The sequence below is a fragment of the Mus pahari genome, chromosome 20 (assembly GCF_900095145.1).
Source record: "Mus pahari chromosome 20, PAHARI_EIJ_v1.1, whole genome shotgun sequence".
NCBI classification, from domain to species: Eukaryota; Metazoa; Chordata; class Mammalia; order Rodentia; family Muridae; genus Mus; species Mus pahari.
The window spans coordinates 33,743,977-33,765,832 of record NC_034609.1 but is presented as its reverse complement, the minus strand read 5'-3'; the positions used below and the strand labels follow the sequence as shown (position 1 = coordinate 33,765,832).

At 42.9% G+C, this 21,856-nt stretch overlaps 1 protein-coding gene across 1 annotated transcript in view; it reads right to left on the bottom strand.

Moving 5' to 3' along the window:
* The window catches only part of Hydin (HYDIN axonemal central pair apparatus protein), a 347,979-nt gene that overhangs the window by 208,259 nt on the left and 117,864 nt on the right, over positions 1-21,856 (bottom strand). Inside the window, 3 exon segments of the mRNA XM_021220225.1 lie at positions 619-686; positions 7,249-7,472; positions 12,997-13,115. Coding sequence (XP_021075884.1) covers positions 619-686; positions 7,249-7,472; positions 12,997-13,115 — 411 coding nt within the window.

Genomic DNA, 21,856 nt, shown 5'->3' with positions numbered 1-21,856 from the left:
AGAGAGAGAGAGAGAGAGAGAGAGAGAGAGAGAGGAGAGAGAGAGAGAAGAGAGGAGAGAGGTGAGAGAAGAGAGGAGAAGGGAGAGAAGAGAGATTGGAAAGAAGAGGCAGTTTTACTAGGACAGATTTATAGAGACAAGTTGAAAAGAGAACATGCTAGACACAAGTGAAGACAGAACAAGCCAGAGAATGAGAAGGAACTAGAAGATTAGAACAGATTGCCAGAGTTAGTTTCAGGCCAATTCAGTGAGAGTCCAAGAGAGAAGCCAGATTGAATCAGTCAGTTTAGAGAGGAGTTTGAGCCTGAACAGCTGAGTTAAACACCTCTGAAGCCAGAGTTCAGAAAGAGCTAGAAAGGGCAGGCTTACTCATCAGTAAGTCCCAGAGGCAGACAACAGTCTAGGCCTAGGACTAGATTAGATTGTAAAGAGGCTAGAAGCTTCCAGAACTAGGCCTAGGTTAACAGACAGAGGCAATAAGCCTTGGAGATGACATTCACATCAGGCAAATAAAAAAATACCATTACAGGATCCCACATGTACACACACACACACACACACACACACACACACACATACACACACACACATACACACACCAAAGAAAAAGTTACTCACCATAGGAAACATTCCCGAAGTTCAGAGCAGGGACATTAAAATGGAATGTAGGTCCAATTACACAGCCTCTGAAAGTCAGACACAAGTTGGGGAAACGGAATGAGTTGAGGTAATGATCAGAACCAGGAAGGGAATACACACAAACTCTGGTATGAGATCAGTGACAGAGTCTAAGAAGCCGTGATACGACAAGCCATCACAATAGCCATTGCAATCATTTTTCAGAGTGTGTGTGGTATATCTCAGTGGGCTCAGGGCCTGTGTGTAAGAGTTTGCATGGGGGCATGGTACCCTAGCCCCTTTATAAAAGCTGAGCAAGGGTGGGGGTCTCTTGTAATACCAGCACTCAGGAGGCAGAGACAGGGAGTCTCTGGGGCATGATGTCTAGCTGGACTAAGCAGAGCCGGTGAGCTTCAGGTTCAGCGAGAGACCCTGATTTACCAAATACAGCAGAGAGTAATTGAGAAACACACCAGCTGTCTCATTGGGCCTCCAAATACATGTGTTCATGTGTGCCCACACACATGTGAACATGAAGGCATATACATGTGCACTACACATTCATACGCAAAAAAGGTTTCCAGGTGGCAAACTCTAGGTTTTAGGAAATCACTGTGGGTGGTGTGTATAACCTTGTCCTTACCAGTGACCAGAGATTAGGCAGCCAGTTCACCAAGCTAATGCTACAAAATGTCCTTAACTTGGATGAATCATATACTCTGTAATCAACTCCTTGAGAGACAACAATTGGGAGAGATGGCTCAGTGAATAAGAGCATGCACTGACTGCTCTTGCAGAGTCCCGGACTCTTGCTCCCAGCACACACATACGGTGGCTCACACTGCCTATAACTTCAGGCCCAGGGAATCGGATGCCTTCTTATGACTTCTGGGCTCCTACACGCATCTGTGCATGGGTCCTCCATCCCATATACACATAATTAAAGGTAAAATAAATAGTTAAGAAAAAAGTTAAGAAATAAATAAAATGTGCATTGGTTCTTTGGCAGTGTCTTCCCTGTGAGTTAGCTTTCAGAGTGTTGGAAAGTGCTACGCAGGCCTCTAGGGAAGAAGAATTATCAGGGTTCTTACTCAGCAGTGAACCCTGTATACAAAAAACAAAACAAAACAAACAAAAAACAAAAACCTAACCTCAACAAGCAAGATAGATATGCTCACTGGTACAGTGGTGGCATGACTGTTAGGGAGGTGACCAGTGGGTCTTCAGTTGGATTTTAAGCTAGTACCATAGGAGAAAATTCATACCTGGTACTATAAACTTGTTTTTTTTTTTTTTTAAAAAAATGTCATGGTTGGAGATATCATAGGTGATAGATAGGAACCAACTACTGTCGTTTTATTAAACAGAGATGTCATCAAACTACCTTCTAAATATTTGTACTTATACCCATAGATTAGTGCTGCTACCAACAATGGCCAGAGAGAAGGGACAGCCTTAAGAAGCTATAAAAGCTTGGGGAATATATTTTTTCCCTGGGGCTTCTAGAAAGACCCATAGGTCTACCATCACCTTTAATTTGGCTCCATTAACACCAGTGTGAAGCTTCTAATCCAATGATCTATAAAATAATAATTTTAGATTTCTATATCATTTTAATGTACTAAATTGTGGTCATCGTTTACAACATCCAAAAACCAATTCTATGGCAGGCCTTCTTGTTTACTGGTTAGGTAGTAATCATTGTTCTCTATAATCAATATCTTTAAAAGTGACAGTAAAGGTAAGGGTTGAATGTTCCATACACAGAGACCTGCTATGTCACATGTACCCTGCCGGAGGCTTAGTAACACTGCTGGCTGCTGGAGAAGTGGCTCTGCCAGGCTGAGGCTCCTGTGGAGAAATAGAGGGTGACCACAGCCAAGACCCATCGTGACAGGCTGCAAGTCTAAACTCTCGTGACTCCATGTCATGCTGATGGTTTGAGATGGTTTCCAAAAGCCTGTCTGGTACCCAGCAGTCCGTGAGGGTCCAAGGGAGAATGAAGCCAAAGAGGCTCACGACTTAGCTACTTGAGCTGGAAGAGACAGTTCTGGGGGCCAGAGGAACAAATAGATCAGAAAGTATGTGAAATGAACAGGGATAAAAGAAAGTAGGAAAAGAGCGTGGGAAACTGCATAAAGTCATAGTTTAATCAGTGCAGAAGCTGAAAGGCGCGGAGATAAATCACATGCAATCAAAGGCTCTGGTCACCGAGAGAAGAGTCACTAAGTAATGCCACCTGGAGTTGGATGTGGTCATGTGAATTCTAACAGGATATTACCGGGCCATCCAGCAAAGCGATAACCTGCTAATGGGATCATTTCAAAGACTCAGACTGATTGGATTAGCATGCAAGTGAGAGGCAATTTAAAGTGCCAAGCACATCTGTGCAATAGTTAAAACTTTATAAAATTACGTATGCCAGAAAAGAGAGAGAACAAGATTTTGCTCATTGGGATATGATTGAAAGCCACATCAATTTCATATCATAGTTTATTCAATCATTTAAAATACTGTCATGTAATTAAAAGGTGATTAGGAACAGCAAACATGTATTTGTTCTTTTATAAGGTATACCAGCCCAAAATACATGGGGTTCAGGGCAGGGCACCTGACAGTAAAAGAGTAAGAAAAATTCTAGAATTCACACTATTAACTTCATAGGCATTTCTTGAGACAGGGAACCAAAGAAAGGTTTATCCCTCCAAATAATATGTGAAGTCATAATAATAACAACACAGGGCTGGAAACTTGATCTTATGTGTATTATTTTCATAAAACTAGACACTTTTATATAGGCTGCAATGTCTTACATTTCTATCTGTATTCAATTGTGTTCCCATTGCCTTGACACAGTATCTGTACGAAAGGTAACTTAAGAAAGGGAGGGGCTCTTTTGGCTCACAGTTTAAGGGCGCGGCCCACCATGGTGAGGAAGGTGTGGGAGCAAGGATATGAGGCCTCTGGTCACGCGACATCTGCAGTTAGGGATCCTTCTCCTCCTCACTCAGCCTGAGATCCCAGCCCAGTTAGATTAGGTCTTCTCACCTAAATAGATGCAGTCTAGAAACTCTACCACAGACAAGTCCAGAGGTTTGCCTCCTAGGAAGTTCTAGGTCCGGTCAGGTTGACCGTCAATACTAACCGTCACACCATCATCAATATGTGTCCACTCCAAATGCTCCAAATCCTTGCCTTTTTTTGCAAGGATTCATTCTGCATTTTGTTTTCTACAGCCAACTATAGGATGGCATGGTGGACTTTCTTGATATATATCTCCTGAACCATGACAGTGCTCAGACCTCTGTCTTTTTTAGATAAGTGCCTTAAAAGCTCAGTCTAGTTCTAAATTTCATTATTTATCTTCTTCTCACTGCATTGTATCTGTATATGTTAGTTAGTAGTCCCTTATTAGATATGTGAATTGCAAATACAATCTCGCACTCAGCTTGGTTAGTGCATTTGAAGCACAAATCTTCTTACCTTTTGATGAAGTCTACTTTATTTCTTTGCCTTTGCTTGCTTTGTGCTTAGGTGTCTTGTCTGCGTCACTACTGTCTAATTCAAAGCCATGAATATTTATGTGTGCTGGCTGTGAACAGTCTCATAGCACTGGCCTTAAGTTTGGGTCTTTGATTTATGTTGCGGAAATTTCTGTGTATGATTCAGCTCTTGATCTCTTTTCCTTTGGAAATCATGGAAGACTGATGGGTTTTGGCAAATGCCTTTTTGTATATGGTCAGGTAACTCTTTGGATTTCTCTTTTATTTTGTGATATTGTATGGCACTAACGTTATGTCGCACTGGCTTATTTACCTATGTGATCCAGCCTTGACTTTCTGGGGTAAAACCGATCTGATCCTGGTATTTAATCTTTTTATAGGTTGGTTTGGTGGTTTATTGTTAAGGATTATTGTTGTCTATATTCATAAAGGCTATCTTCCATCTTAAGCCCACAACAGAGTAGATCTGTAGGCATCTGCAGCATGGTTTTGTGCGAAAGCATGTTGGTTGCTGGATGTTGTTCGAGGGTATGATTCTTGACAACACATAATGATATCAAGAAGTCAGAAAGTTTGACCCAAAAACTTGGGAGAGTTGATCTGCTCAGGGATGATAAAGGACTCTCAAGGGACCAGATGAACAGCTTGGCATGCGGTGTGAGATGTGAGTGGCTAGGGACACAAGAAATGGGCAGATTGCTCATGCTGTGGAGAGGTGTTCCCCCACCCCCCGCTTCTCATGCTGTACAGATGCTGACGGATGTAAATCATGGATCAGTGCCAGTCTGCCGCACCCTCTGGGAGAGTCTGTGCTTTCAACTATTTGGGAAACAACTCTAATTTTTAATAGTTTTTTAAAAATAGGGTCTCATGGAGCCCAGGTTAACCTTAAACTTGCCATGTAGCTAAAGATGATCTTGAACTCTAATCCTCCTGCCTCTGCCCCCCCAAGTGCTGGAATGACAGGCATGCAACACCATGCCTGAATGGATTTTTAATATTATAGCAAACATGGACGATTGAGGGGGAAATTATAGATGTCTTGAGTGTGTTTCAGATAAGCCTTGAGATTTTAAGAAAATCCTAATTGTGATGGGTTAAGTCCCTAGGCATGGTATGAGGTACTGTCATTTGCCCTCCTTAGTTATTAGGGACTTTCTGCAACCATCACCACCACCACCACCACCACCAACAACAACAACAACAACAACAACTGAACAGCAAATGATGAAGTCATTTCTATCCTTGGAAGGGTGGGCCTTGGCAATGGTTGTTTTTTCCCAAGGGCTTCTACCTTTAGCTGTAGATGGCATGTCTACTTTGTGTCCTTTTTCTCTATATCTATGCCCTAATCTTCATTTCTAATCTACTTCTATTGGATTGCACTCCACCCCTATGACCTCAACTTAATTACCTACTTAAGGGTCTCATCTCCAAGAACAGTCACATTCCGAGATGCTAAGACTCAATATCTGAAAGTCTGGGGACACAACCTAGGTGTACTGGCTAGTTTTGTGTCAACTTGACACAGCTGGAGTTATCACAGAGAAAGGAGCTTCAGTTGGAGAAATACCTCCATGAGATCCAGCTGTAAGGCATTTTCTCAATTAGTGATCAAGGGGGGAGGTCCCCTTGTGGGTGGTGCCATCACTGGGCTGGTAGTCTTAGGTTCTATAAGAGAGCAGGCTGAGCAAGCCAGGGGAAGCAAGTCAGTCAAGAACATCCCTCCATGGCCTCTGCATCAGCTCCTGCTCCCTGACCTGCTTGAGTTCCAGTCCTGACTTCTTTCAGTGATGAACAGCAATGTGGAAATGTAAGCTGAATAAACCCTTTCCTCCCCAACTTGCTTCTTGATCATGATGTTTGTGCAGGAATAGAGACCCTAACTAAGACACTAGGCAATAACAGGCGTTCTTGAGGCGAGTTTGAGAAAAAACAAACAAACAAACAAACAAAACCTTTGAGCTGATCTCGAGATTCTAAATTTCTAGTAGATACGAGATAAATACTTTTCTTTCTTTCTTTCTTTCTTTCTTTCTTTCTTTCTTTCTTTCTTTCTTTCTTTCTTTTAAACCATCATGCCTTTCCTTCCTGTGCCATCCCAGGCTCCAAGAGACACATCAGTTTGTAGAAGGATGGATCCTGTTATCAGTAACCATAAAAGAGACTTTCATGTATTTAAAGAACCTCTTGTGGCTGGCATCCAGAGTCAGGGTGATATGTTTTGAAGGTGTGATTTTTCTATTTGGGAGAAATGGTCTTTTTTTAAGCAGCAGTGGTCAATACTATCCCAATGGGTTGTAAAAACAGATTTTTTTCCCTCCAAATTCCATGGACAAATTCTATTCGTGACTATCAGTTACTGCAAACAGCGGGGAAAGCCCTCAAAGGACTTCTATCATAAAAGCTTTACGTGTCTATCCTTGGCAAATGGACTAATAAGTGGTCACTTTTGCAGTATTTGAGGGCATTGTAAATAAGGCTGTTTATAGAATTTTCATATGATAAAAACGAAGGATAAAAGTTCAGAGAAACTGAAAATAGACAAAGCTCATTTTCTCCAAACAGCTTAAAACATAGGGTGTAGTCTACACAGCGTGCCCAATATCATCTGGTCTCAGAAGCCCAGAGGGGTCTGGCCTGATTAGTGCTTGGATAGGAAACTCCAGAGAGTAACTAGGAGTCAGTATTTAAGCCAGTGGTTCTCAGCCTTCCTAAGACTGTGGCCTTTTAATAAATACTCATGTTGTGGTGACCCCAACCATAAAATTATTTCATTGCTACTTCATAACTATAATTTTGCTACTGTTATGAATTGTGATGTAAATATTTGATATGTAGGATATCTGGTATGCCACCCTCAAAGGAGTCCTGACCCACAGGTTGAGAACCACTGATTTAAATCCTTCTTTGATAGGCTGCAACTTACAGGAAAACCAGATGTCAACATGGCATATCTGCATCCATATTACAAGGACATCCAATATGGAAAGAAACACCGGTGGGCATTTAAAAGATTCCACTGTGCTGAAGAGTTCATATCAACAGACAATTATGAACATCTAAGATACGATCTACCTTTTGAGGCTCTAGTTACAAGTGTACCTTAGTTATGAGTGTACCATACCTAATAGTCAATTTCACAGGCTCAGGGGACCCGTTGACATCGATCAGGAACTCTTCTTCGAAGTAACCCAGTATGGTAGAACTGAAGGAGATCTGGACAGCTTGGACCCCACTCGGTTCAATGATGCCTTCTTTAGGATTGAAGACAAAGCAGGCCCCCAAGGCTGAAGTTGGGGGGATGACGTTGAAGAGGGCATCAATGCTGCCCTTGTTGGACAGGATTGCCTGTGTTGGGCAAAGTCAAACACGGTCAGGTCAAGGGAACTGTGTCAGTTTCCCTGTAAAGACATGATGTCATATTCAGGATCAGGGAAAACCGAGGGAATTATGACCACGGGAAACTCTTGGGAGAACTGAATTGTCTGATGTTCTAAATGCTTGAAGACTGGACTCCTAAGCCACAAGGTCATTTTATGCTTTTGGTGTTTGCTTTAAAATTAAGTTAGTTGGGGGCTGGAGTGATGGCTCAGAGGCTAAGAGTGCATACCGTTCTTGCAGAGGACCCTGGTTTCGTTCATCGAACCCAAGTTGGGTGGCTCCTGACTACTTGAACTCCTCCAGCTCTACAGAACTCACGAGCACCTGCACTCACATGCAGCCCCCACATATACATAACTAAAAATTAAAAACTCTTTTAGTCACTTGAATTATACTCAAACCACTAAAAGACTGGCTGTAGTTATGTCTATGAATGAGGACTCAGACGTCAGGGAAAGTCTGACCTTTTAAATATTCTCTATAAAGTAACCACAAAAGGGTAGACAATTCTCTCACATGCACAAGGAAACTGAGGTTAAGTGTGGCCATATAAGAAGAAAGCAAGTCAGGATGGGGCAGCACCAACTGCCTCAGCCTGCACCTGTCACAGGGCTTGGAGACTGCATGTCCCATGTCACTGAGGACTCTAGATGATGAGGGCACTCTCTGTGGGGCTGCCTGGGGATTCGTATGCAAGTGATCATCTTACTACAGATGCCTCATTCCTGTACGCTAATGTCCTGGTACCACGCTAGTGCACATATCTGAGTGCACCGTAGCTCTGAGTGCGCATGTGAGGAGCTCACGCCTGGCGTGCAGAGTCCTCCACAGCTGGCCTTCATTTGCTGTTCCCACCCAAATCTCCCCATTAGTATGCATAAACATGTACTACAGTCATACTGTTCTATTCTGCCTGCAAAGACCTTGTTCTTTGTCCCTTGACAATTCTGCCTTTACACCTAGAAGGGTGACTAGTTTCCTCTCTTGATAAATAGGAATATCGCTTAATCTTAAACACTTAAGACACTGGAGGTTAGTCAAAGCGAGTTAGTTATCTGTCCTCTTTATACCACATGGAGACTGGTTATGATTTTATCTATAGATGGAGACTCTTAGAATACCTCTTAAATGTTCTCCATAAGCAAGCAAAGAGGTGCATGTGCACGAGGAGGCTTAGGTTAAGTGGAAACTGAGAAGTGTCCAAAGACATCCAGAAACTTAGTATGAAAAATGTGAGGCACCCAAGGGAATGCCATGGTGAGAAATACTGGAACATGCTGGATACCAAGGAAGGAGTCCCATAAACGTGAAATGTGGACAGAGGTCAGCAGAAGGGGCCGTAGGAAATGAGCCCGGGGACTTATGTATAATGAGAGGTTACCCTGACTTTGAAGAGAGTGACTGTGATGGGATGTGGCTACAGAACCCAAAGGACAAATGTCCAGGGAGGGAGAGGTGGAAATGAAGTATGGTTGGCTATCTCCTGCTTTGGGATAAGTGCTGAAGGGCAAGGATGGGAGTGGCAGGAGGAGGGGGTTGTCTCAGAGTTGGCGAGAGTGTCTGTAGTAACGTGAACCCAGCACCCTGTCTAGAGGAAGCCCCTACCACACCGCACGGTTCCTTTGTCTTGTCAGGACAGGGCTTTAGGTGGCCAAGGAGATCAGCTGTAGTTAGAGGTTGAGGAGACTAAGCTCAGAGGCTCAGGCTGCACTGGACAGAAAGCTGTGTCCTCTGCGGAGGAACACAGGCGCTTCTGCCAACCGCAGATAACCAGTGCACCAAAACAAAACCATAAATAAGGCTGCTCGCTGCCTGGCTCACCGTTTTATGTCTATTTCCAAACTTCCCTGTTCTAAGGTTCCTGGTAGTCCAAATTGTGCTCCCATCTTTTTCTCTTTTAAAGAGACCGCATAGAAAAATGATTATTTTTGGACTCAGAAGCCACGCAGCCTGGATTCAAAACCTAGATTTGTATTCAACTTCCCGGCTAAGCAATTTTAGACAAACTCTTTAATTGCTCTAGGCCCCAACTTCCCTATCTGCCCTCTTCAACTTTCTGTCTTGTTAGGAGAGTAAATTATTACTTCATGTAATTGTAAAAACCTGGCAACAGAGTTTACAAATGGGCTATTGCATCTCTGTAGCCCAGCACTGTGGGCACAGAATTTAACTGCATTCAAAGGGGAGCTCACGTATGCTAGTGGTAACTCGTAGGCTATTCTTTCGTTGTTGTTGTTTTTAAATATTTTTATTTACTCTTGGAAACATTCATACGCATATACAATATACCTTGATTATATAAACAACCCTGAAAGCAGATGTTCTCAACCCGTGGGTTGCCCTTTGGGGAATCTAACAACCCTTTCACGGGAGTCTACTAAGGCCATTAAAAAACAAAGATATTTACATTATGACTCACAACAGTAGCAAGATTACAGTTACGAAATAGCAAGAAAAATAATTGTATGGGGGGAGGGGTCACCACAACACCTGGAACTTTACTCAAGGGTCGCAGTACCAGGAAGGTTGAGGACCACTGCTCTAAGGCGTTCATAACCCTTTGTTGTTCTCTCTTGACACAAGCACAAACCCTTTTGTTTGCTGCTTTTATTATTGTTTGGGTAACATGGCTATCTTTCCCAGGTTGTCTGAACAGTGACAGTTTCTGTGTCTCTCTCTGTCTCTCCATCTCTGTCTGTCTCTGTTTCTGTCCGTCTGTTTCTCTCCTCTCTCTCTCTCTCTCTCTCTCTCTCTCTCTCTCTCTCTCTCTCTCTGTGCGTGTGTATGTGTTTTCCTGTGGATATGTACCTGTGTATGCAGATGCACGCATGTCTATGTGCCTGTGCGTGTGGAGGTCAGAAGTCACATCCGGTGCCTTCCTTGATTAATCTCTGCCTTATTCTTAGACACTGGCACTAAGACTGGCACTCACTGATTTAGCAAGACTAGCTGGCTCACCCAGGGAATCTTCCTGTTTCCATCTCCCTAGCACTAGGATTACAGGGAAGTGCCACCATGCCCAGGGTTTTACATGGGTTCTAGGGATGTGACCTCAGTTTCTCACGCTTGCCCAGCAAGCACTTTACTGACAGAGGCATCTCCCAGCCCGTCCCTCTACCTCAGAGAATATGATGGCATTCTCTGACTCCTGACAAAGAAACATCTATTTGGGAAAACTGAATCCAGCCAATAGGTTGGGACATGGTCCTGAATCTCTTACCCCTGAAGTCCAGCCCTTGGGAGAGGGGATCACTTATAAGAGAACTTGACCTCCTGTCAGTTTGCCCCTGGATTGCGCTGGAGAATTCCGCATTCTCTTGGGATTATGGTTTTTTCCTTATGCATCCGCTGAGCTCAGCAGTGACTAAGGTCAGTAGCTAGTCATTCAATTTTCTCAAGGAGGTAATATAATAAATTAAGAGGCGCAGTGGAGCATCAGCATTGAAGATTCAGCATTGAAGATGCCGAGAGTGCACAATCTCCCCATAGATGCGCCTCACCACCTCCCTCTGCTGCTTTCACTTCTGTCCAATCTGATACCTCACCTCACTGCACACTTTGGCTGGCTGGGGTTTGCTCTGCAGTTAAAATCTGGGCATGCCTAGTCAGTTGCTAAAAGAAAAAACTATTATTATATGCAGGGAAACCATCTCCCTTTTGCACAGAGCTAACAGTCTCTTCCTGGCATGGCATCCATAAAGATCAATCTGTAAGGTGTAAGGAGAATGCACGTGGGATAAATTACACAAGCAACATCAATGAATAAGAAATGTCATTTTTCCCCCTCTGCTTTGGAGACTCTTCTCTCGATCGAGTGCACAACATAGAATAATGTAGAAGTTAGCTGTGTATGTAGCTCTCTTGTGATTTAATATTATTCGGGTGCTGTGCCTTTTGTAGACCATCGATCTTGATGTTAACATCTGTGTGCCTTTGTTTCCTCTCATTTGGCTTGGTTATCCCGGTGAGTATGGGAAGGAGGCACCCTGTTTCCACGTCATATAGGCGCTTCTCTTTGTAGATGGGATCGACTTGGTGTGGAAAGATGGGGTGCTGGGGACCACAGGACTGAAAGACCAGTAAAACACCCCCTATTTCCAGAGCTTGTGATACTCTCAAGCCAAGTGACTTGGCCAAGTTTCTTACACCTATGACCCTCAGGGTTGCCACCTACTCCTTCTGTACTACCATCATGACTAGATTCTCTGTCTGCCCTTGTGGACCCATACAAGTAATAGAACGTGAGGGTAATATGCTATCTGCAAGGCTGCCTCCTATAAAAGCCTCATATGCATTTCTTAGAGCTTTCTCCTTCAGCCCACATGCTACAGGGGAGGTGTCAGGCTTGCAGCCCTGTGCTAGAAGTGACTGCTGTGGCCCCAACACTCTGTGCTGGAGGAGAGTGTCTGCTGAGCCTTCACTCCATGTCTTCACTATCATTAACCTAAGTAGGAGTATCTTCTCTAAGTCCCAGCTTACTCAGCCAGAATCAGGAGGAGCAACTGTCCCTGCTCCATAGGCTTTCTACAAGGACTGAGTAGAGACTATAGTCAAAGTACTAGCACTTTATCAACGATCCCTGAGGGTAGCCAAAGTACTAGCACTTTACCAATGATCCCTGAGGGCAGTACTGTAGAAGAACTGACCTCGTCCACCTGGTATTTCTCATGACAGAAGGATAATAAATCCTGCCTTTCACAGTTCTGTAAAGATTGTAAATTATACACACACACACACACCACACACACACACACAGTCCCAGAGCCTGACAGCTACTTATCACTTATTAAATAATTGCCTGCATTACCTCGCTAAGATACAAACATTCACAATCTAGGAGCACCCTCAAACCAAGTTTCCATGGTAGCCACTTGCATATATGTGTCATATATATGAGGGCATGTAACAATGGTGTGTAAGTGTAAGCTGACCCACAAGGTGACACTGGAGTGACTTTGACTCTGAAGGACCATAAGTTCGTGTTGGAAAATTCCGGTTTCTGCTTAATTGGGAAGACAGAACACAACACACTCCTTCAGAAAAGTGATGACTGGTTTTTAAAACCCAGATCGGGGGAGAGAGAGGGTCGAAAGGAGACCCTAAAGTGTGAAAATCGCTATCCTCATTAGGATACTCTTGAAAATGCAAAAAAGCTCTCTCTCCTCTGATCTGTAGGATTTATGCTCTCCCAGAACAAGCACCAGACAGATGGGGAGTTGTATTTATGTTTTTTTTTTTTTCCCTATGCAGTCTACAAATTGAGAAGGATAAAGCCAATTAAATCACAGTGCTGAAGAGCTTTAGCGATCGACAAAATAAAAGAATGGGAGAAGACATTCTACTTTGACTAGGAGAGAAGTTAGAATTGAGGCAGAAAATGCAAAAGGAGGCAACGGAACCAAGTTTCTATCAAATAAAAAGCACATCAAAAGAAGCAGAGGGAAAAAGCCAGATACTGTTAAAAGCCTGAGTGAACAGCGGTGGTGCCTACCTCGTAACAGTGAGCAGATCCAATGAAAACTTTGCCAATGTCCAGTAATTCAAAGTTGAAGTGAATCTTGGGCCCCATTCCTTCTCCTCTGATTCGGAGGGGCAAGCGGATCTCTCGGCCTATGAAAGAAATTCTGACTTTAGTACACCAGGCAGTGCTTTATTACCTCAAACCATCCACAGCTTCTTATTACCAATGTAAAGCATGAAGCATCTTAAATAACCCCTTCGGTACTGTTCAGTACCGAGGGAACTACAACTTAACTAAGGTGGAGGTCATCTCTCGTCTTTAGGAAACAGTAATATTGCTGGGTTCTTACCTTTAATAAACAGCTTACAGAGTAATTTGGGCTGACATTCTAGCAGGGAAAAGACAATTAAGAAAGTTGACCTCCAGGTACAGAAAGGCAAATGCTACATGTTCTCACTCCTGTGCAAATGCTAAAGCTGGCCCCACTGCAGCTAAGGGTAGAGGAATGGTTACCAGAGGTGGAGCAGGGCAGACAGCAGGGAGTGTAGTGAATGCAGTCAGATAGGGTGGGCTACAGCTCGGTGGAAGAGGGCAAGAACGGTCAGCAAAAGACCCTGTGTTACATCTCCAGCACACCCCCCTGTCTCTCTCTCTTTCACACGCATGCACGCGCATACACACACACACACACACACACACACACACACACACACACACACACACACACANACACACACACACACACACATTAGTTCTAGTGTCCCCTGGCACAGTGGGGAAGCCAGAATACATTGGATATTTCAAAATGCTAGAAGACACAAGTGATAAATGGCTGAGACAATGGAAGAGCTCATACCTTGATTTGATCATAACATTGCATTTATGCATCCAGATATCATATTGTATAATGTAGTTATTATATATGCAATTATTGCATTTATGTATCCAAATGTCATATTGTACAACATAGTTATTGTATATAGAATTATTGCATCAATTAAAACAATTTATTTAACTAAGTCTTCGCATTATTTTGAAGTTTTTAATAAAGCAAGGTAGTTACTCTGAATCTGAGGGGGTGACCAATGATTGATGCCACTCACCAAGTGGAAGCCACCACTAGATGCTAAGGAACACTGTTTTTGATCTAGATTCAGGAAGATCCAGAGAACTAGCTCCCTAACTCTGTGGATCTGACTCAGACTCCTCCATCTTATAGAACTTTTTCTACCTCATTCCACGGAGGTCATAGAATGATCTCAGGTCCATGTGTCTTAAACTCCCAGTGGACCCAGAGTTAACAAAGGGCACAGAGCCCACCTCTCTCCTCTTCTCCTCTTTTAGAATTCGGAAATATCTTCACTAGATAATATAAGATTAATTAGAAATGTCCAGATATATAGAAAGTCTCTCATAATGCCACCTTCTTAAAATAATTATTGTTAACATTAGGGTGCCTATTGTCTGTGCTTAATTATATCTTAAAGCAACTGTTGATATGAATAAGTGTGAGCATAAATTATGTATTACGTTGTACCTGATTTTTTTCATTTAAAACATAGCTGGATAGGGCTGCATAATTGCTCCCCTCCCTCAGCAGTTTACATGGTATTTCCTAGTACCATTTCTGGGTGGCAGGAAAGAAGCTTTTCAAGTCAAACTCAGCTCTAGTCACCCGAATCCTCTGTTCTAAGCATGCTGTGTCTTTGGCAACAGATGCCCACCCCCAACTCCTGAGAGGCAACCAAGAGGTTACACTGATAGTCTATATTGGTTTGGGAGTCACAAGAGAATGTTTCTTGTGACTGGTACTGGAAGTTTTTCAGTCTATGGTTCGTTTGGGGAAGCATACACACACACACACACACACACACACACACACACACACACTGTAAATAATTATGGTTTTAGGTAGATATAAAAATAATGATCCCCTGAGGCTCTATCAAACAACTGTGGTGGTATTTGTCCCTTGTCCCACCTTCTCTGTATTGAGTGACTACTTTTCTCCCCTGTTGAAGCCCCTCCCACTTTCCATTCCTCACTTTATATCACCTTGCTGCTACCTGTCTATAGTATACTATCTTGGTTTCCATGGTTACTCCACGTTGTATATTCACACCTGAGCATCTGGAGCTGGGACCCACAGAGGATAGAGCACATTTGGCACTTGCCTTTCTAGGTCTTGGATGCCTCATTCAAGATGATCTATTCTAGGTCCATCCAATTACCTGTAAATTTCAGGATTTAACTTTTCTTTATAGCTGAATATTATTCCATTGGGTATATATGACAGTTTCATTGTCCATTCATCTGTTGAAGGACATGTAGGTTGTCTCCATGGCTAGCTCTTGTGAAAAGAGCTGGCAATGAACATCTGTGAAGTAGGATGTCGAGTCCTTTGGCCAGATGACAAGGAATGATACAGACGGGTCATGTGGTGGGTTTATTTTTTACTTTTCTTTTCCTTTATTTTGTTTTATTTTATTTTATTTTTTGAGATTTCTCCATACTGATTTCCGGAGTGGAAGCACCAATTTGAATTCCTGCCAACAGTGAATAAAAGTTCCTATAGTACCACAACCTCGCCAGCAAAACCACCAGCGGTTTTGTTGATCCTAGCCATTCTGGTCTTGTTTCTTTGTTCGTTCAGTTGGTTGGTTGGTTGGGATTTTGTGTTTGTTGTTGCTGTTGTTTTGAGATAGGGTTTCTTTGCCTAGCCCTGGCTATCCTGGGACTTGCTCTGTAGACCAGGCTGGCCTTGAACTCATAGAGATCCACCTACCTCTGCCTCTTGAGTACTGGGATTAAAGGCGTGCACCACCACCACCTGGCTCAATCCTAGCCATTCTGACTGGGGTGAAATGAAGTCTTAAAGTTGTCTCAATTTGAACTCCCCTGATTGCTAAAGATGATAAATACTTACTGAGGTATTTCTTAGCCATTTTTATTTCTTCTATTGAGAACTCTGTTTAGATCTCTAGCACATATTCTAAAATTGGGTCATTTGTTTTCCTGACTGCTCTCTGAGTTCTTTGTATACTATGGATATTAATTACGCCTGTCAGATGTGCAGCTAACACGTTTTCTCCTGCTTTGGGGATTTCTTCTTCAATGACTGGTTGTTTTTCAGCTGTATAGAAGATTTTTAGTTTCATGAGGTTCCAGTTGTCAATCACTGGCCTTAATTCCTGGGCAAAAGGACATATTTGCTCTGTATAGAACTTGGAATACTCAGAACACTTTTGATGGCCTGTTAGGTTTAGTTTTTATTGTTATAGTAAATATGTTCAGAACTACCAAGTGACAGCAAGTGACAGTTCGCATTCACTGTTGCCACCATTAATTATAATGCCTTGTGACATCCTACTGTCTTCTATTGCCCTTTAGCTTTTTACCATCACTGTCTTTCAGAGCGAGGATACTGTCCTTTTGTGCATCTTGTGCTAGGCAGTATCATGGCCAGTAGGCAGTTACATCTTTGATTATAAGAAACAAGACTGACTTTTACAATATTTGGGACAAACTAATCTCTTCAGAGGGTTTCTTCACCCTGGAAGACAGGCATCAGTGATGTCAAATACTCCAGGATCAGTGGTTCTCAACCTTCCTAACACTGTGACCCTTTAGTACAGTTCCACATGTTGTGGTGACCCCACCTTGAAATTATTTTCATTGCTACTTCATAGCCGTAATTTTGCTACTGTCGTGAATCAAAATGTAAATATATAATATGCACGATATCTGACATGTGCCCCCCAAAAGGGTTGTGACCCACAGGCTGAGAATCACTGCTCTCTGATTAAGTCAGACTTTCAGAACATCTAAATACTGTAGCCTTTCTCTGTTCCTCTAGAATTCCAGTCTCTGGGCAATGACTTGTACTCTGTGGTCACGAGAAATGGCTTTTTGATTGAGATTCCAATTCACAGACTAGCCAAGGGAGAAAGCTGCTAATGTATCAAGGGATAAACAGCGGGGCTATTTATAACTGTCAGGCCTAAACCTTTTCCATCTGTTACCTTGACTGCCTTCTGTTAAAACAAAACAGAAGAAAACAAACAAACAAACAAAACCAAACACGTGTTGTGATAAGCAGTGGGCCCTTGTTTCTTTGGGGGTTATTTATTATTTAAAGGAGCTGGCCCTGTCTGTGGATAGGTGAAGTGTCGAAGTGTCTGTGGCCGAATGCATGTAAGAATCCAATAGCCCTTCGTTCCTGGGGGCTTGTTCAAATCTTAGGGTCACACTACAAATACTCCTCCTGCACAGGATTTTCTAAGCAGATATTTTTCTTGTTTTAGCAAAAAGGCATCAAGAGGCGCAAATGCAGGGGAGCCATAAACTGCAAGGGCAGGCTCCTTACTGGAAGAGCGCGCTCTTAAAGCATTAAAAAAAAAAAAAAATCTGTTTCTTATGTACATTTGGAATAAGCTGGCCACACACAATAGGGATGAAGGGAGGCTCATCAGAGCACATTTGATGAGCCTGGAATCCCTGAAGGTGATGGACTTCATTGCATTAAATACCGGGAGATACAAAGCACCGGCCTTTGACAGCTTGTTATCTGCCATGTCTCTGCAGGCCTGCACTCAGGTTTATGCATTCAAATCTCAATTCCCAAGGTGGCGGGATTAAAAAGGGGAAATTGGGGAAGAGGAATAAATGAGGGCAGAACATTTCTGAATGAGGTTGGTGTCCCTACAGAGGAGCCCAGATGGAGCTCCTCTGCCCCTCCCATGAGGCAAGAACCCAACCAAGATGGCACTGGGAGAAATGGGCCCTTATAAGACACCAAGTCTGCTACCACCTGAATCTCTTACTTCTCAGCCTCCAAAATTACAGAGTCTTAAAAACTTCCCTTGTTTATAAACTACTGAGCCCATGATATTTCCTCATAGCCCCAACTACAATGTGTTCAAAGATATGCTTATTAATGTAAGGTACTGAAAGAGAATTTAAACACAAAGTATAAAAACTATACAACAAAAATGTTAAATTTGGAGCACTGAGAAGAAGAAGCAAAAAGCACCCCTGGACTGACGGAAGTAGCAAGCTGTGCATCCAGTCCCCACATTCCCCTGAGCTGCCACATGTAACACAGACTGAAGGGGATGGAGAGGTTTGCCCGGGGCTGTTCTGTGAAAACACACCGGCCTATTTTCCTTCTGTCAAACCCAGTGTGCCCTGTTGACTCATCTTCCCACATAGTCCTCCCGTGAACGTTTAAATCCTTTGTGCATTTCTTGCCGTCCTCTGCCAACTACCGAGGGCGACCTCAAGCCAGGGGGCAATTTGGTAGTGCTTTTAGAATCTTCAGTAGACTATTTTATCATTTACATTGCAGTTCCTGGGCATAGCAGTCTAGAAAGACAATGTAATTCACATCTAGTTTTGGGGAGTAGATCTGGTCAACCAGTGGTAAGTTTATAGGTGATTGATGTTTTAAATTCTCAGTATTATACAGAAGTGTTAGGTGAGTTGTCCGGTTTATATTTTTGGCATCTTGAGGAAACTGGGCAGAGCTCTGGATGAGTTAGGCACCTGGGCATTTCTCCTAGCTGCAATAACTGAGCCATTTCACAGGAGCTGTGTGTCTTTCTGGAATGGTGAGGAACTGGACAGGGGATGGGATGTGTGACACTGTGTGACTCAAACTGGAGTCAAATCCTGGAAACAGAGTTCCTCAGGGGGGCAGCTCATCTGAATTCTCTAAGTTGTAAGTTTCTCATCTGTAGAATAGTAGCAGTGTTCAGCCACCCCAGTGAGCCACTGAGAGCCTCAAATGATACTTGCTGGAAGTCTTTGGGCTTATAGGTGGGTGTATTTAGAAATACCCAAACAAGGACATTTCATTAGTTTCATTATTGGCAGTGAAGGTGCTGAGTATCTGTAAGGGAAGGATTACAGGTGACAGGAGCTAAGACCACTGGACACTCTATAGAGTCTATGACAGACTGAAGAAGGGCATCAAAGGTATGCATGTCCTAGTTCCTGAACCTCTGAACATTTGGGTAATACAGGTTCTCTGCAATTCTGCACATACACACAGAGAAGAGACAGACAGAAACACATGCAAACAAGAGTGGGGGAGGAGGAGGAGAGAAAGAGGAAGAGGGAAGGGGAGGGGAAGGAGGCAAGGGGGGAGGGGGAAGGAGAGAGCTCTCATGAGTGCCAGCAGATGCCAGAGGTGACAAGCCTCCCTGAAGCTGGGGTTACAGGTACTGTGAGCCACCTGACCTGGTGCTGGGAACTGAACTCAGGCTCTCTGTAAGAGAAGCCAGTACTCTTGACCACAGAGCCATTTCTCCAGGCCCTCCACAGGAATCTCAGAATCAGCTTGTGTATTCCTATTTTAAAAAGCAGTTGAGATTTTTTTTTTTAATTTTGATTGCAGCAAATTTACAGATAACTGGGGGTGGGTGGCAGTTTAACATCATTAAATCACTGATTCTAGGCAGTGTGGACTTCTCCATGTGTACAGGTCTGTAATTACAGCTATCTTTTATACATTTCCACTACACAGATCTTGCATTTTGTCCTGTTTATCTCTGAGAACTTTATATTCATAATGCTATTTAAGCAATATTGCTTTCTGAAATTTCATTTTCCCACTGTTCACTGTTAGGATATAGGAATACAACCCATTTCCTTGTATATGAATCTTTAATCCTACAACTTTGTTATAATTACTTCTTGGTCCTCATTTTAAATACATATTCTCCAGCACTGCTTTCTTAGAACTTTGCTTCAATAAAACATACATGAAGCCCAATAATCTACATTTTTAATGTAACCAGAGTTAAGACGGGTGCGGGTTCTCTAAAGACATTAATTTGAGAAACATAAGAAAATTGTTAAATCTGCGAACTGACAAGGCAGAGTTAGCTAACTCAGATCAATCTTGCACTTCATTTGTAAAGAGTAAATAAGGCAATGAAAAACAGATAAATATACATTTTAGTGCTTATCTAAGCTCATAATAAAGGAAGGACAATACCAGATTGTAGAAATGAAGGGGGGATGCACCTAAGCCTAGTAAAATAGCGACGAGAGTCTAAGAAGGTCTGGTGATTTGCAGAGTAGGCACAGGTGTTATGGTCTCCAGTTCCTGTTCACCCTCACACTAAAAAGATGTAAATTTGCTCTTGTCTGGGAACAGAAAAATTAAAGCAAGATTTTTTTTTCCATAAACCTACCATGGAAAATCTACCTCTAAAAGCCACAGCAACAGAAACAGCCCAGGAAGGATCCACCTACTGGCCTAGGATGAATGATGAGGGCCGTGACGTAACTGACAGTCTGATGAGGGGAAGAGGCTCCTGGGAGCCGACAACGTCCCATGGACCAGGCTTGTGGTCCAAACACACACACCATTAGATACACACCATTAGATACACACCATTAGATAGGCTGTAGAAGCCTGCAGCAGCTTGGCAGATGAGCTAACAAAAATTCCCACCTGAAAGAGTGTGTTCAAAATCTCATATCCTCATTAAAGGACTTTACAATAGAAACGTCTCCAACTCTCTGAGGGAACAGTCTCGTTTCAGAGGAGAATCAGTAGTTTCCACAAACAACCCCGGAGGTACATAATCGAAAATTCTTAGAGAATCCCTAATGTGGCTGGCTGGATTCCCCAAAGATTTGAAGAGGTATAGTAAGAAACAGAAAGGACAATGCAGGAAGAAAATATGGAAATATGAAATTACACGAGTTCTAAAAACTAAACCACTGAAAATGTAACGTGGAGTAGATGAGTACACCAAGAATAGATAAAGCTCAAGAAATCATCAGTCTAGTAGAAGAAATAACTTAAAATAAAATACTCAGAATGGAGGCGGGCAAGGTGGCTCAGTGGGTAAAACCAATTGCTGCCAAGACTGATGGCCAGAGTTCAATCCCCAGGACCCACACGGCGGCGGAAGGAGAGAACTGGTTCCCTGCAGTCCTCTGACCACCACCTATGTGCTGTGCTGAGTGCACAGGCACACAAGCAGATATGTGCAATAAAAATACGTAAGTCACGGGGAGGCAAGGAGGCTGAAGAAGAGATTACTTCTGAAGTAATTTTGAGATTTGAGAAGAAAGGGAAGCACTATCAAAGAGGATGAAGACGAGAATTTCCCACAATGGATAAAACATGCACAGTCTGAAGAAACCAGGCAAGTACCAAACACAGGGCTGGCAACGGCAAGGCCACTCCAGTGGAACCGCAGGGTACCAAAGCACAAGGCAATTCTTAACACTAACTTGAAAGCAAAGAGAGATAAATGTAGCAACTAACTTCCACTGGCACCGTTGTTAAAAGGTATAAGGTGGGAGCTGGGGAGATGGCAGCAGGTAAGAACACTGACTGCACTTACACACATACACACACACACACACACACACACACACACACACACACACACACACACGATAAATCTTTTCTTAAAAAAAAACAGTGTGAAGGAGAATCAGAACTCCATGCACTTACTTCTATGAACTTAGAGACCTTTTATGGTTTGAATGCAAAATGTCCCCCATAGACTCACAAGTTCAAATACTTGGTCCCCAACTGGCAGAGCTATTTTTGGTGACTTTAGAACCGTCAGGAAGTTCCAGGCTAGAGGAAGTAATTCTTGGGGAGCAGGCCTTGAGGGTTACAGCATAGCCCCAGTTCCAGCCCAAGTATTTTGCTTCCCACTCTGTTGAAATATAAAGGATTTCGGCAATATGCTCACACTGGTGTGAGCACTGCTACATATCTGGTATCATGAAGGACTGGACCCTTTCTAATTGAGAGACAAACTAAGCCCTTCCTCCCTTAAGTTGCTTCTGTCAAGTGTTTAGCATCAAGATGAATAGAAACAAACTGCTACAGTATCTTTTTTTTTTTTTTTTTTTT